Source organism: Pleurodeles waltl, chromosome 8 (assembly GCF_031143425.1).
Source record: "Pleurodeles waltl isolate 20211129_DDA chromosome 8, aPleWal1.hap1.20221129, whole genome shotgun sequence".
Classification (NCBI taxonomy): domain Eukaryota; kingdom Metazoa; phylum Chordata; class Amphibia; order Caudata; family Salamandridae; genus Pleurodeles; species Pleurodeles waltl.
The window spans coordinates 157,679,032-157,694,947 of NC_090447.1; the positions used below are offsets into that span (position 1 = coordinate 157,679,032).

Here is a 15,916-nt window from a genome sequence, read left to right on the forward strand (position 1 = left end):
TTTAAAAGTTTTTTTTTCTGTCTTTCTAAAAGTTCTGAAAAGTTTTTTCTCTTTTTCTATCACTTTAACTCTTTCTAAAAATGTCTGGCACAGGCCAAAATGTTGATCTGTCCAAACTTGCATATGACCACCTTAGCTGGAAAGGAGCAAGGAGTCTCTGTGTAGAAAGAGGTTTGAGTGTAGGGAAGAATCCTTCCATGGAATTATTGCTTAACATGCTTAGAGAACAAGATAAGGCCAAAAGGGCCCCATCTGTTGAAAAAGTAGCTAATGGTTCCCAATCTGATCCAGGGACACCCCTAGGAAAAGATTCAGGAAAGAAACTTCAGAGCCTGCCCATTACTAGACAGTCTAGCATAGTTGGTACTGATGTAGAGTCACACCATACAGATAGTGTTGTCTCACATCATAGCAAGAGCATTCATTCTCACCACAGTAGAAGTGATGTTTCTGTTAACCAAGCTGTTAGGGTGCCTTCTGTAAGGGACAGGTCTCCTTCTGTCCATTCTCATCATACTTCTGTTTCAAGACATGTCCCTCCCACCCACCCTGATGACAGATTGTTAGAAAGGGAGCTCAATAGATTGAGAGTGGAACAAACCAGACTGAAGCTCAAGAAGCAACAGCTGGATTTGGATAGACAGACTTTAGAAGTAGAGAAGGAGAGACAGAAATTGGGTTTAGAAACCCATGGTGGCAGCAGCAGTATTCCCCATAGTCATCCTGCAAAAGAGCATGATTCCAGGAATCTGCATAAGATAGTTCCCCCTTGTAAGGAGGGGGATGACATTAACAAGTGGTTTGCTGCACTTGAGAGGGCCTGTGCTGTACAGGATGTCCCTCAAAGGCAGTGGGCTGCTATCCTATGGCTATCATTTAGTGGAAAAGGTAGGGATAGGCTCCTTACTGTGAAAGAAAGTGAAGCCAATGATTACAAAGTTCTTAAGAATGCCCTCCTGGATGGTTATGGCTTAACCACTGAACAATACAGGATAAAGTTCAGAGAGACCAAAAAGGAGTCTTCACAAGACTGGGTTGATTTCATTGACCATTCAGTGAAGGCCTTGGAGGGGTGGTTACATGGCAGTAAAGTTACTGATTATGACAGCCTGTATAACTTGATCCTGAGAGAGCATATTCTTAATAATTGTGTGTCTGATTTGTTGCACCAGTACTTGGTGGACTCTGATCTGACCTCTCCCCAAGAATTGGGAAAGAAGGCAGACAAATGGGTCAGAACAAGGGTGAACAGAAAAGTTCATACAGGGGGTGACAAAGAGAACAATAAGAAGAAAGATGGTGAAAAATCTCAAGATAAGCATGGGGACAAGGGTAAAACCAAAGATCCCACTTCAAATCTTAAACACTCTTCAGGGGGTGGGGATAAAACAAATTCTTCCTCTTCTTCTCAACCTACACAATTTAAAAAGCCTTGGTGCTTTGTGTGTAAAAACAGAGGCCATAGGCCAGGGGATAAGTCCTGTCCAGGTAAACCCCCTGAGCCTACCACCACTAATACATCAAGCTCTAGTGCCCCTAGCAGTAGTGGTACTAGTGGTGGGACTGCTGGCAACAGTCAAGTTAAGGGTGTAGTTGGGTTCACTTATGGGTCCATAGTAGAAACTGGGGTAGTCACTCCCAAGACAGTTTGGGTCACACCTAGTGGCATTGGCCTTGCCACACTGGCTGCTTGTCCCCTTACAATGGATAAGTACAGGCAGACAGTTTCAATAAATGGTGTTGAGGCCTTGGCCTACAGGGACACAGGTGCCAGTATCACTTTGGTGACTGAAAACCTAGTGGCTCCTGAACAACACATCATTGGACAACAGTATAAAATTATTGATGTCCATAACTCCACTAGGTTTCTTCCCTTAGCTATAATTCAGTTTAGTTAGGGTGGAGTTACTGGCCCTAAGCAGGTGGTGGTATCACCTAGCTTACCTGTAAACTGTCTCTTAGGTAATGACCTAGAGGCGTCAGGTTGGGCTGATGTAGAGTTTTATGCCCATGCAGCCATGCTGGGCATCCCAGAGGAATTGTTCCCTCTCATTTCTACTGAAATGAAAAAGCAAAGGAGAGAAGGCCTGAAAACTCAGGATCCCTCTCCATCAACAGGTAAAAAGGGTATCACAGTATCCCCTAACCACCCTACCATTCAGGATACCATTCCTGTGGTGGGAGAAACTTCTCCTGGAGTGGCACCTGTTCCAAGGGAATCATCAGTTGGCAAAACTGTACTCCCTGAGGTAGAAGTACCTCTCTGTGGGATAACTAACATTGGTGAGAAAAAGAGCACCATTTTAGTTAACATGGAGCATCCCTCCAACCCTCCCAGAGAAACTTTAGTGCAGAAAACCTGCACTGCCTCACAACACTTAGGAGAGCATCCCTGCCCTAGTGTGGAGCTCATAGGACAGCATCCCTGCCCTGCTCCAACTCAAGAGAAACAGCATCCCTGTTCTCTCTTCCAGCCATATGGACAAAGTTTTTGCCCAGCTATGACTTTATTGAGACAGCATCCCTGTCTGGCATTTCCATCATTACAAATAGGTTCAGTGGACAATTCCCACTGCTCTAAACTAAAACTTACTGATAGAAACTCTGAAAATACATCTTCACATTGTTGCTTAGCTAAAAAAACTTCAAACAGGGTGGTTTACATCCCCACAGGGAAGTAACCATATAGTGGATGATAAAGGGAGTAACCAGTCTATTGCAGAGCTACTCTCTACTTATCACCACTTAGACAATAAAGTCTCAACTGGCCAAGGTTAGCCTTATTGTCCTTCGTTTGGGGGGGGGGGTTGTGTGAGAAAGTAGCCTCTTTCTAGCCTTGTTACCCCCACTTTTGGCCTGTTTGTGAGTGTATGTCAGGGTGTTTTCACTGTCTCACTGGGATCCTGCTAGCCAGGGCCCAGTGCTCATAGTGAAAACCCTATGTTTTCAGTATGTTTGTTATGTGTCACTGGGACCCTGCTAGTCAGGACCCCAGTGCTCATAAGTTTGTGACCTATATGTATGTGTTCCCTGTGTGGTGCCTAACTGTCTCACTGAGGCTCTGCTAACCAGAACCTCAGTGGTTATGCTCTCTCATTTCTTTCAAATTGTCACTAACAGGCTAGTGACCAATTTTACCAATTTACATTGGCTTACTGGAACACCCTTATAATTCCCTAATATATGGTACTGAGGTACCCAGGGTATTGGGGTTCCAGGAGATCCCTTTGGGCTGCAGCATTTCTTTTGCCACCCATAGGGAGCTCTGACAATTCTTACACAGGCCTGCCACTGCAGCCTGAGTGAAATAACGTCCACGTTATTTCACAGCCATTTACCACTGCACTTAAGTAACTTATAAGTCACCTATATGTCTAACCTTTACGTGGTAAAGGTTAGGTGCAAAGTTACTTAGTGTGAGGGCACCCTGGCACTAGCCAAGGTGCCCCCACATTGTTCAGGGCCAATTCCCCGGACTTTGTGAGTGCGGGGACACCATTACACACGTGCACTACATATAGGTCACTACCTATATGTAGCTTCACAATGGTAACTCTGAATATGGCCATGTAACATGTCTATGATCATGGAATTGCCCCCTCTATGCCATCCTGGCATAGTTGGCACAATCCCATGATCCCAGTGGTCTGTAGCACAGACCCTGGTACTGCCAAACTGCCTTTCCTGGGGTTTCACTGCAGCTGCTGCCAACCCCTCAGACAGGTTTCTGCCCTCCTGGGGTCCAGCCAGGCCTGGCCCAGGATGGCAGAACAAAGGACTTCCTCTGAGAGAGGGTGTTACACCCTCTCCCTTTGGAAAATGGTGTGAAGGCAGGGGAGGAGTAGCCTCCCCCAGCCTCTGGAAATGCTTTCATGGGCACACATGGTGCCCATTTCTGCATAAGCCAGTCTACACCGGTTCAAGGACCCCTTAGCCCTGCTCTGGCGCGAAACTGGACAAAGGAAAGGGGAGTGACCACTCCCCTGACCTGCACCTCCCCTGGGAGGTGCCCAGAGCTCCTCCAGTGTGCTCCAGACCTCTGCCATCTTGGAAACAGAGGTGCTGCTGGCACACTGGACTGCTCTGAGTGGCCAGTGCCACCAGGTGACGTCAGAGACTCCTTCTGATAGGCTCCTTCAGGTGTTGCTAGCCTATCCTCTCTCCTAGGTAGCCAAACCCTCTTTTCTGGCTATTTAGGGTCTCTGTCTCTGGGGATTCCTTAGATAACAAATGCAAGAGCTCATCCGAGTTCCTCTGCATCTCTCTCTTCAACTTCTGCCAAGGAATCAACTGCTGACCGCGCTGGAAGCCTGCAAAACTGCAACATAGTAGCAAAGACGACTACTGCAACTCTGTAACGCTGATCCAGCCGCCTTCTCGACTGCTTTCCTGGTGGTGCATGCTGTGGGGGTAGTCTGCCTCCTCTCTGCACTAGAAGCTCCGAAGAAATCTCCCGTGGGTCGACTGAATCGTCCCCCTGCAACCGCAGGCACCAAAGAACTGCATCACCGGTCCCCTGGGTCTCCTCTCAGCACGACGAGCGAGGTCCCTTGAATCCAGCAACTCTGTCCAAGTGACTCCCACAGTCCAGTGACTCTTCAGTCGAAGTTTGGTGGAGGTAAGTCCTTGCCTCCCCACGCCAGACTGCATTGCTGGGAACCGCGACTTTTGCAGCTACTCCGGCCTCCGTGCACTTCCGGCGGAAATCCTTTGTGCACAGTCCAGCCTGGGTCCACGGCACTCTAACCTGCATTGCACGACCTCCTAAGTTGTTCTCCGGCGACGTGGGACTCCTTTGTGCGACTTCGGGTGAGCACCGTTTCACGCATCCTCGTAGTGCCTGTTTCTGGCACTTCTGCGGGTGCTGCCTGCTGCTGAGAGGGCTCCTTGTCTTGCTCGACGCCCCCTCTGTCCCCTGACGCAATTGGCGACATCCTGGTCCCTCCTGGACCACAGCAGCATCCAAAAACACTAACCGCACGATTTGCAGCTAGCAAGGCTTGTTGGCGGTCTTTCGGCGGGAAAACACTTCTGCACGACTCTCCACGGCGTGAGGGATCCGTCCTCCAAAGGGGAAGTCTCTAGCCCTTGTCGTTCCTGCAGAAACCTAAGCTTCTACTGTCCAGTAGCAGCTTCTTTGCACCCACAGCTGGCATTTCCTGGGCATCTGCCATCTCCGACTTGCTTGTGACTTTTGGACTTGGTCCCCTTGTTCCACAGGTACCCACAACTGGAAATCCATCGTTGTTGCATTGCTGGTTTGTGTCTTTCCTGCAGAATTCCCCTATCTCGACTTCTATGTCCTTTGGGGAACTTTAGTGCACTTTGCACTCACTTTTCAGGGTCTTGGGGTGGGCTATTTTTCTAACCCTTACTATTTTCTTATAGTCCCAGCGACCCTCTACAAGGTCACATAGGTTTGGGGTGCATTCGTGGTTCGCATTCCACTTTTGGAGTATATAGTTTGTGTTGCCCCTATCCCTATGTGTCCCCATTGCATCCTTTTGTAACTATACATTGTTTGCACTGTTTTCTAATACTATTACTGCATATTTTGGTATTGTGTACATATATCTTGTGTATATTTGCTATCCTCATACTGAGGGTACTCACTGAGATACTTTTGGCATATTGTCATAAAAATAAAGTACCTTTATTTTTAGTATATCTGTGTATTGTGTTTTCTTATGATATTGTGCATATGACACTAGTGGTACTGTAGGAGCTTCACTCGTCTCCTAGTTCAGCCTAAGCTGCTCTGCTAAGCTACCATTATCTATCAGCCTATGCTGCTATACACCCTATACACTAATAAGGGATAACTGGGCCTGGTGCAAGGTGTAAGTACCCCTTGGTACTCACTACAAGCCAGTCCAGCCTCCTACATTGGTTGTGCAGCGGTGGGATAAGTGCTTTGAGACTACTTACCACTTTTGTCATTGTACTTTTCATAAGAGAAAAATATACAAAACAAGTTCAGTGTATGTACACCTAACCAAAAAGTTTTGCATTTCTTTTCTCACCTCATTTCTAAAGTGCTGAAAAGTACTTCTAAACTTTCAAAAAGTTCTTTAAAAGTTTTAAAAGTTTTTTTTTCTGTCTTTCTAAAAGTTCTGAAAAGTTTTTTCTCTTTTTCTATCACTTTAACTCTTTCTAAAAATGTCTGGCACAGGCCAAAATGTTGATCTGTCCAAACTTGCATATGACCACCTTAGCTGGAAAGGAGCAAGGAGTCTCTGTGTAGAAAGAGGTTTGAGTGTAGGGAAGAATCCTTCCATGGAATTATTGCTTAGCATGCTTAGAGAACAAGATAAGGCCAAAAGGGCCCCATCTGTTGAAAAAGTAGCTAATGGTTCCCAATCTGATCCAGGGACACCCCTAGGAAAAGATTCAGGAAAGAAACTTCAGAGCCTGCCCATTACTTGACAGTCTAGCATAGTTGGTACTGATGTAGAGTCACACCATACAGATAGTGTTGTCTCACATCATAGCAAGAGCATTCATTCTCACCACAGTAGAAGTGATGTTTCTGTTAACCAAGCTGTTAGGGTGCCTTCTGTAAGGGACAGGTCTCCTTCTGTCCATTCTCATCATACTTCTGTTTCAAGACATGTCCCTCCCACCCACCCTGATGACAGATTGTTAGAAAGGGAGCTCAATAGATTGAGAGTGGAACAAACCAGACTGAAGCTCAAGAAGCAACAGCTGGATTTGGATAGACAGACTTTAGAAGTAGAGAAGGAGAGACAGAAATTGGGTTTAGAAACCCATGGTGGCAGCAGCAGTATTCCCCATAGTCATCCTGCAAAAGAGCATGATTCCAGGAATCTGCATAAGATAGTTCCCCCTTGTAAGGAGGGGGATGACATTAACAAGTGGTTTGCTGCACTTGAGAGGGCCTGTGCTGTACAGGATGTCCCTCAAAGGCAGTGGGCTGCTATCCTATGGCTATCATTTAGTGGAAAAGGTAGGGATAGGCTCCTTACTGTGAAAGAAAGTGAAGCCAATGATTACAAAGTTCTTAAGAATGCACTCCTGGATGGTTATGGCTTAACCACTGAACAATACAGGATAAAGTTCAGAGAGACCAAAAAGGAGTCTTCACAAGACTGGGTTGATTTCATTGACCATTCAGTGAAGGCCTTGGAGGGGTGGTTACATGGCAGTAAAGTTACTGATTATGACAGCCTGTATAACTTGATCCTGAGAGAGCATATTCTTAATAATTGTGTGTCTGATTTGTTGCACCAGTACTTGGTGGACTCTGATCTGACCTCTCCCCAAGAATTGGGAAAGAAGGCAGACAAATGGGTCAGAACAAGGGTGAACAGAAAAGTTCATACAGGGGGCGACAAAGAGAACAATAAGAAGAAAGATGGTGAAAAATCTCAAGATAAGCATGGGGACAAGGGTAAAACCAAAGATCCCACTTCAAATCTTAAACACTCTTCAGGGGGTGGGGATAAAACAAATTCTTCCTCTTCTTCTCAACCTACACAATTTAAAAAGCCTTGGTGCTTTGTGTGTAAAAACAGAGGCCATAGGCCAGGGGATAAGTCCTGTCCAGGTAAACCCCCTGAGCCTACCACCACTAATACATCAAGCTCTAGTGCCCCTAGCAGTAGTGGTACTAGTGGTGGGACTGCTGGCAACAGTCAAGTTAAGGGTGTAGTTGGGTTCACTTATGGGTCCATAGTAGAAACTGGGGTAGTCACTCCCAAGACAGTTTGGGTCACACCTAGTGGCATTGGCCTTGCCACACTGGCTGCTTGTCCCCTTACAATGGATAAGTACAGGCAGACAGTTTCAATAAATGGTGTTGAGGCCTTGGCCTACAGGGACACAGGTGCCAGTATCACTTTGGTGACTGAAAACCTAGTGGCTCCTGAACAACACATCATTGGACAACAGTATAAAATTATTGATGTCCATAACTCCACTAGGTTTCTTCCCTTAGCTATAATTCAGTTTAGTTAGGGTGGAGTTACTGGCCCTAAGCAGGTGGTGGTATCACCTAGCTTACCTGTAAACTGTCTCTTAGGTAATGACCTAGAGGCGTCAGGTTGGGCTGATGTAGAGTTTTATGCCCATGCAGCCATGCTGGGCATCCCAGAGGAATTGTTCCCTCTCATTTCTACTGAAATGAAAAAGCAAAGGAGAGAAGGCCTGAAAACTCAGGATCCCTCTCCATCAACAGGTAAAAAGGGTATCACAGTATCCCCTAACCACCCTACCATTCAGGATACCATTCCTGTGGTGGGAGAAACTTCTCCTGGAGTGGCACCTGTTCCAAGGGAATCATCAGTTGGCAAAACTGTACTCCCTGAGGTAGAAGTACCTCTCTGTGGGATAACTAACATTGGTGAGAAAAAGAGCACCATTTTAGTTAACATGGAGCATCCCTCCAACCCTCCCAGAGAAACTTTAGTGCAGAAAACCTGCACTGCCTCACAACACTTAGGAGAGCATCCCTGCCCTAGTGTGGAGCTCATAGGACAGCATCCCTGCCCTGCTCCAACTCAAGAGAAACAGCATCCCTGTTCTCTCTTCCAGCCATATGGACAAAGTTTTTGCCCAGCTATGACTTTATTGAGACAGCATCCCTGTCTGGCATTTCCATCATTACAAATAGGTTCAGTGGACAATTCCCACTGCTCTAAACTAAAACTTACTGATAGAAACTCTGAAAATACATCTTCACATTGTTGCTTAGCTAAAAAAACTTCAAACAGGGTGGTTTACATCCCCACAGGGAAGTAACCATATAGTGGATGATAAAGGGAGTAACCAGTCTATTGCAGAGCTACTCTCTACTTATCACCACTTAGACAATAAAGTCTCAACTGGCCAAGGTTAGCCTTATTGTCCTTCGTTTGGGGGGGGGGGGGTTGTGTGAGAAAGTAGCCTCTTTCTAGCCTTGTTACCCCCACTTTTGGCCTGTTTGTGAGTGTATGTCAGGGTGTTTTCACTGTCTCACTGGGATCCTGCTAGCCAGGGCGCAGTGCTCATATTGAAAACCCTATGTTTTCAGTATGTTTGTTATGTGTCACTGGGACCCTGCTAGTCAGGACCCCATTGCTCATAAGTTTGTGACCTATATGTATGTGTTCCCTGTGTGGTGCCTAACTGTCTCACTGAGGCTCTGCTAACCAGAACCTCAGTGGTTATGCTCTCTCATTTCTTTCAAATTGTCACTAACAGGCTAGTGACCAATTTTACCAATTTACATTGGCTTACTGGAACACCCTTATAATTCCCTAGTATATGGTACTGAGGTACCCAGGGTATTGGGGTTCCAGGAGATCCCTATGGGCTGCAGCATTTCTTTTGCCACCCATAGGGAGCTCTGACAATTCTTACACAGGCCTGCCACTGCAGCCTGAGTGAAATAACGTCCACGTTATTTCACAGCCATTTACCACTGCACTTAAGTAACTTATAAGTCACCTATATGTCTAACCTTTACCTGGTAAAGGTTAGGTGCAAAGTTACTTAGTGTGAGGGCACCCTGGCAATAGCCAAGGTGCCCCCACATTGTTCAGGGCCAATTCCCCGGACTTTGTGACTGCGGGGAGACCATTACTCGCGTGCACTACATATAGGTCACTACCTATATGTAGCTTCACAATGGTAACTCCGAATATGGCCATGTAACATGTCTATGATCATGGAATTGCCCCCTCTATGCCATCCTGGCATAGTTGGCACAATCCCAGGATCCCAGTGGTCTGTAGCACAGACCCTGGTACTGCCAAACTGCCTTTCCTGGGGTTTCACTGCAGCTGCTGCCAACCCCTCAGACAGGTTTCTGCCCTCCTGGGGTCCAGCCAGGCCTGGCCCAGGATGGCAGAACAAAGGACTTCCTCTGAGAGAGGGTGTTACACCCTCTCCCTTGGGAAAATGGTGTGAAGGCAGGGGAGGAGTAGCCTCCCCCAGCCTCTGGAAATGCTTTCATGGGCACACATGGTGCCCATTTCTGCATAAGCCAGTCTACACCGGTTCAGGGACCCCTTAGCCCTGCTCTGGCGCGAAACTGGACAAAGGAAAGGGAGTGACCACTCCCCTGACCTGCACCTCCCCTGGAAGGTGCCCAGAGCTCCTCCAGTGTGCTCCAGACCTCTGCCATCTTGGAAACAGAGGTGCTGCTGGCACACTGGACTGCTCTGAGTGGCCAGTGCCACCAGGTGACGTCAGAGACTCCTTCTGATAGGCTCCTTCAGGTGTTGCTAGCCTATCCTCTCTCCTAGGTAGCCAAACCCTCTTTTCTGCCTATTTAGGGTCTCTGTCTCTGGGGATTTCTTAGATAACGAATGCAAGAGCTCATCCGAGTTCCTCTGCATCTCTCTCTTCACCTTCTGCCAAGGAATCGACTGCTGACCGCGCTGGAAGCCTGCAAAACTGCAACATAGTAGCAAAGACGACTACTGCAACTCTGTAATGCTGATCCAGCCGCCTTCTCGACTGCTTTCCTGGTGGTGCATGCTGTGGGGGTAGTCTGCCTCCTCTCTGCACTAGAAGCTCCGAAGAAATCTCCCGTGGGTCGACGGAATCGTCCCCCTGCAACCGCAGGCACCAAAGAACTGCATCACCGGTCCCCTGGGTCTCCTCTCAGCACGACGAGCGAGGTCCCTTGAATCCAGCAACTCTGTCCAAGTGACTCCCACAGTCCAGTGACTCTTCAGTCCAAGTTTGGTGGAGGTAAGTCCTTGCCTCCCCACGCCAGACTTCATTGCTGGGAACCGCGACTTTTGCAGCTACTCCGGCCTCCGTGCAATTCCGGCGGAAATCCTTTGTGCACAGTCAGCCTGGGTCCACGGCACTCTAACCTGCATTGCACGACCTCCTAAGTTGTTCTCCGGCGAAGTGGGACTCCTTTGTGCGACTTCGGGTGAGCACCGTTTCACGCATCCTCGTAGTGCCTGTTTCTGGCACTTCTGCGGGTGCTGCCTGCTGCTGAGAGGGCTCCTTGTCTTGCTCGACGCCCCCTCTGTCCCCTGACGGAATTGGCGACATCCTGGTCCCTCCTGGACCACAGCAGCATCCAAAAACACTAACCGCACGATTTGCAGCTAGCAAGGCTTGTTGGCGGTCTTTCGGCGGGAAAACACTTCTGCACGACTCTCCACGGCGTGAGGGATCCGTCCTCCAAAGGGGAAGTTTCTAGCCCTTGTCGTTCCTGCAGAAACCTAAGCTTCTACTGTCCAGTAGCAGCTTCTTTGCACCCACAGCTGGAATTTCCTGGGCATCTGCCCATCTCCGACTTGCTTGTGACTTTTGGACTTGGTCCCCTTGTTCCACAGGTACCCACAACTGGAAATCCATTGTTGTTGCATTGCTGGTTTGTGTCTTTCCTGCAGAATTCCCCTATCACGACTTCTATGTCCTTTGGGGAACTTTAGTGCACTTTGCACTCACTTTTCAGGGTCTTGGGGTGGGCTATTTTTCTAACCCTTACTATTTTCTAATAGTCCCAGCGACCCTCTACAAGGTCACATAGGTTTGGGGTCCATTCGTGGTTCGCATTCCACTTTTGGAGTATATGGTTTGTGTTGCCCCTATCCCTATGTGTCCCCATTGCATCCTATTGTAACTATACATTGTTTGCACTGTTTTCTAATACTATTACTGCATATTTTGGTATTGTGTACATATATCTTGTGTATATTTGCTATCCTCATACTGAGGGTACTCACTGAGATACTTTTGGCATATTGTCATAAAAATAAAGTACCTTTATTTTTAGTATATCTGTGTATTGTGTTTTCTTATGATATTGTGCATATGACACTAGTGGTACTGTAGGAGCTTCACTCGTCTCCTAGTTCAGCCTAAGCTGCTCTGCTAAGCTGCCATTATCTATCAGCCTATGCTGCTAGACACCCTATACACTAATAAGGGATAACTGGGCCTGGTGCAAGGTGTAAGTACCCCTTGGTACTCACTACAAGCCAGTCCAGCCTCCTACAGGAATCATGAGACCGGTACTGTATCTAAAATACTAAAAGTAAGGAATTATAATTTGGTGAGGGTAGCTAATTTTGTTGTTGGAAGGCTATAACTTTAATTAATTGGAATTCTCTTTTTCAGTATATTAATTCGTTTTGGGGCATGTATGGAGCAAATATCAGCAGTATCTTCTGTTTGTTTCGATCAAATCCAAATATTCCACAATTGTTTTGTTAGCTTTGCCTTGAATTATAATGTTTACATGTTTTTTCTCAACTGCAGATTTTCTTCAATGAACAGAAGAGTCTTGGATGTGTTTGGTACGGAAGCATCCAGGGAATTCAAGGGTTTCATTCCGCAGCTAGATCCGAGATACACTATTGTGAAACCTGAACTTGCACTCGACCTATCCTGAAATTGTACTTTATCCTTCCACTGAATGTGATCTAAGACATAGAACTGAATATCAAAGAAATGGTAGACAGCTTCTGACTGATTTCAGTATTATTCCAATATGATTTATTATCACCAATCAAAGTGCTAAAGCTATCTAATTAGTGCTGGGATAGTAATTAGACTTGTCTTGGTAGCTTAACATTTTTCTGGGCCACTTTTCCTTGTTGGTGGTATGCCAGCTTTCGGACTGAGTATATTCAAAGTGTATTTTAATGATCAAATGAGGAATTCCAACATTTACCAGGCATACCATGCTTTGCAAATTAACATTTAGTGCGCTGCCTTTAATTAAAATAATGTTTCCTAATAAAACATTATATTCCATTGCATTTTAGCAAACCAAAGGAAACCTCTGGTTTCGTGCCCTTTACTCTGTTCAAATTATTTTACATATCTTAAAGGGATCAATGTGAATCAGGAACCTATAAGTTAAAGTTTCATTTATTCACATTAGTAATACAACTCTACCTCTTTGACTAGAAATGTTTATGTTGTAGTAGGAATTTCTACAAAATGGCACTTTGCAATGATGTATTACTCAGTACACAAGGAGATATCTGCTGATCGTCTTTGGGGTACATTACCCACCTCATTGTCTCCACACTAATATGTTTTTACCTCAATGGTATTTCAGTTTGATTTTGAAGAAACCACCCGTTAACCTCCCCTTTGTTACAACAACTCATTGTTGTGTCATAGCATTTATGGACGCGCTCGATTTGTAGGAGTTTAGTGAAAGATCCGAAATTTCTATAGTGCCTGATGCTGGTGGAAATTGAAGAAGAATGTACACATCTGTTAAACCCTGTCAAGTGTGTTGTATTATACCAATACACACTGTAAATGCCTTCAGTTTCTGAGCCAGGCTATATTTGGCAAACATGGATAGCACAAGAGCCAGGTCCTCAACTTAAAAATGTTACTTCAAGTAAAGAGAAAGTTCAAAAAACACAATATTCGATAAGAGTCATTCTTAAACTGGAATACTTATTCTCATTAAGAGGTATTGCAATAGACCCCAACATGCATTAGAAGTGTAACAGTAGACCCCAACATGCAGTGTGCTTGTAGCAAGGCAAGTTACCGTGTCAGATGTATAGGCAAGTCAATAGATACTTTGTCTGATATTTTGGAATATACAGAGCTGGTTTGGTCAGAGTAGCTAATATTATAAAGATTTTAAAACATGCACTAGAGTCATTTCAAGTACATAACAGTTTGTGTATTCTGATTACACCGAGCTAATTTCAGCTTGTCAGCTGTATACCTTGCATCGCAATCAGATAGTCTCAATACTTTCTTGTTTAGAGTTATTTTCCTGGCCTTGTCATTGTATCTTTTTTAAATATTGCCATCCAGAGTCAAAGTAACTGAGCCCGAAATCTTTGTGTTTGTAAGCTTATTGAAGTCCCTCACATATTTGTCACATCATCACCATTTAATTATGGGATCAGTAAATGTTTGCAAAATGGAAAAAATCTTATTCAGTTTCTCATAAGAATTGGCCATATTGATGTATTTATAAACGTGCTGTGCCATTCTTCTTATTTATGGTCATTTTCGGTACCATAATGTTTTTGACTAGGTCAGGTCTTTTTTCTGCGTGAGAAAAATGAAAATGAATATCTCTATTTAAGTCAGGGTAACTTTGTATTTTGCAGTCTACAAATCATGCTGTAAAATTATGGTACTTGCACTGACTGTACAGTATTGCGAAACATCTTTTATGCCAGCGTTTCATATTTGACTAGGGCTGCATGGATGTCAGAACCCTTTTTCATTGTAAGTGGATCCATAGTTTTTACATTGTTATGTTTTATGGCTTAGCTCTTGTTTTTAGGCAATTTCATGGCCCAAGTCTTACAAGCTGTTTTCCAGATTTTTGCTACGTTTTTGACACTATAGTACTATATCATCTAAAGATGGAAATATAGTTACTCCCAATTATCCACCCTTGTTTAACAGTTCTTAATGTCTTCATGATCAACAATATTAAAATGAAACGTGCTTTCATGATTGTACTTCAGAACATTCACCATAAATGCCCATGCAGAGGTTTTCACAATAGTTCTCCAGCACTTAGAAACCTAACTAGTGGGAAATTATTTTCAAATGTTTTTTCCAACCTATTTTTTAATAGCTAAACCCTTTGATTTATATTTCTTGGTTTCTAACAGGTGTACATTTTGATGCTCATTCCCTTCTACAATTAATCCTAAATAAAAAAAATATTTTAATCCTTCAATGTTTTGTATTGGTTTTTCTCTTTTTATATTTATCCACAAATCACTTAATATATTAACATTGCAAATTGATATGGATTCCTTTTCAGCCATATTTTAGTAAAATCTTCTTTTGGATCCTTTGATAAAGGAATGGAGACAAATGACCTCTTAATTACACATATCAGGACATTTGAAAACCATTTAGGGGTCCATCTGATTTTGATGGAATACTTACTAGTAAATGCCTACGTTCTTCTTGAAATCTTAATGTCAGAGCTACATCATCTATATGAGACTTAGTTTATAAAGCACAGGCAGAGGTTTAGTAATACCTGGATGTAAGGTTGTTATTTTGATAGGACTTAGTAAAAAGGAAAAAAACAAAAGTGCTAGGAATCTAATTTCTTCAGCAAGTAAATTGATATTTGTATTGTGCTGTGATAGGCAACAATAGATAGGTTATGTTATGTTAGTTTAATTCGATATTGTGCAGGAATTACCCCTGCAGGGGTATTTATGTGCTGAGGACAGCCAAAATGACAGGGAGCGTAGCCCTGAATTAAAACAAATCAGTTTTAGTAGTTCCCTTAACTTGAATATAGTCACTACAGGTATGGCTATGGAATGGCAAGTTATTCCACTAAGTGGGATGGATTCCTCTTAATCAAATGAGCTCAATAAAACATCATACACCTAATTTGGGTAAAGGAAAGTATAAGATAAGATCAATTGTATTCAGAGGCACCAAACTTATTTACTGATGATAGGATCTGCTAAGGAACTTTGACAAAATCCATCTTCTTTGTGAGTATCCATTTGAATTTGAAACTTTGGGTTTTTAGCTCCGTTGCAGTCTGAAGCCTACCAAATGCCAGACTTTGGTGATCTGAAAAACTGTATGCATTTTCTCCATTAGAACAGCTCCCATTTCTGAAAGCCTGTACTAACTTTGTCCAGGTTTTAATCTGTCACTGAGGCCTGAATGCAATGGCAGAGCAAACAGTGATGACAGGATCTCAAGAGCATGTGCCCAGCTGCAAGGTTCTAGGTTGATGGGATAACATAAAAATGCTTGAACTGGCACATAGATAAACCTGTTGCTTGCCAAGGTCTGTGGCATTATGGAAGTACTAAAGTACTAACGGGATTGCAAGCATCATTATGTGGAAAGCAGGAATGAAAACAAGAAAAGGAGATGCTTCAGAAGTCTCAGCTAGAAGACAACTGCAGGAAAACGTTCAGAAAACTACTTCTGAACCCATGCAGATTGTAAGTAGTGTTCAAGGCCC

The 15,916-nt window shown here is 44.4% G+C and overlaps 1 protein-coding gene across 1 annotated transcript in view; it reads left to right on the top strand.

The window, feature by feature from the left end:
* Positions 1–14,647, top strand: part of TMEM135 (transmembrane protein 135) — a 943,226-nt gene extending 928,579 nt beyond the window's left edge. Inside the window, exon 15 of the mRNA XM_069203998.1 lies at positions 12,229–14,647. Within this exon, the coding sequence (XP_069060099.1) occupies positions 12,229–12,361 (133 nt within the window). The 3' untranslated portion in view covers positions 12,362–14,647. The remainder of the gene's footprint in view (positions 1–12,228) is intronic.
* The last annotated feature ends 1,269 nt before the right edge of the window (positions 14,648–15,916 follow it).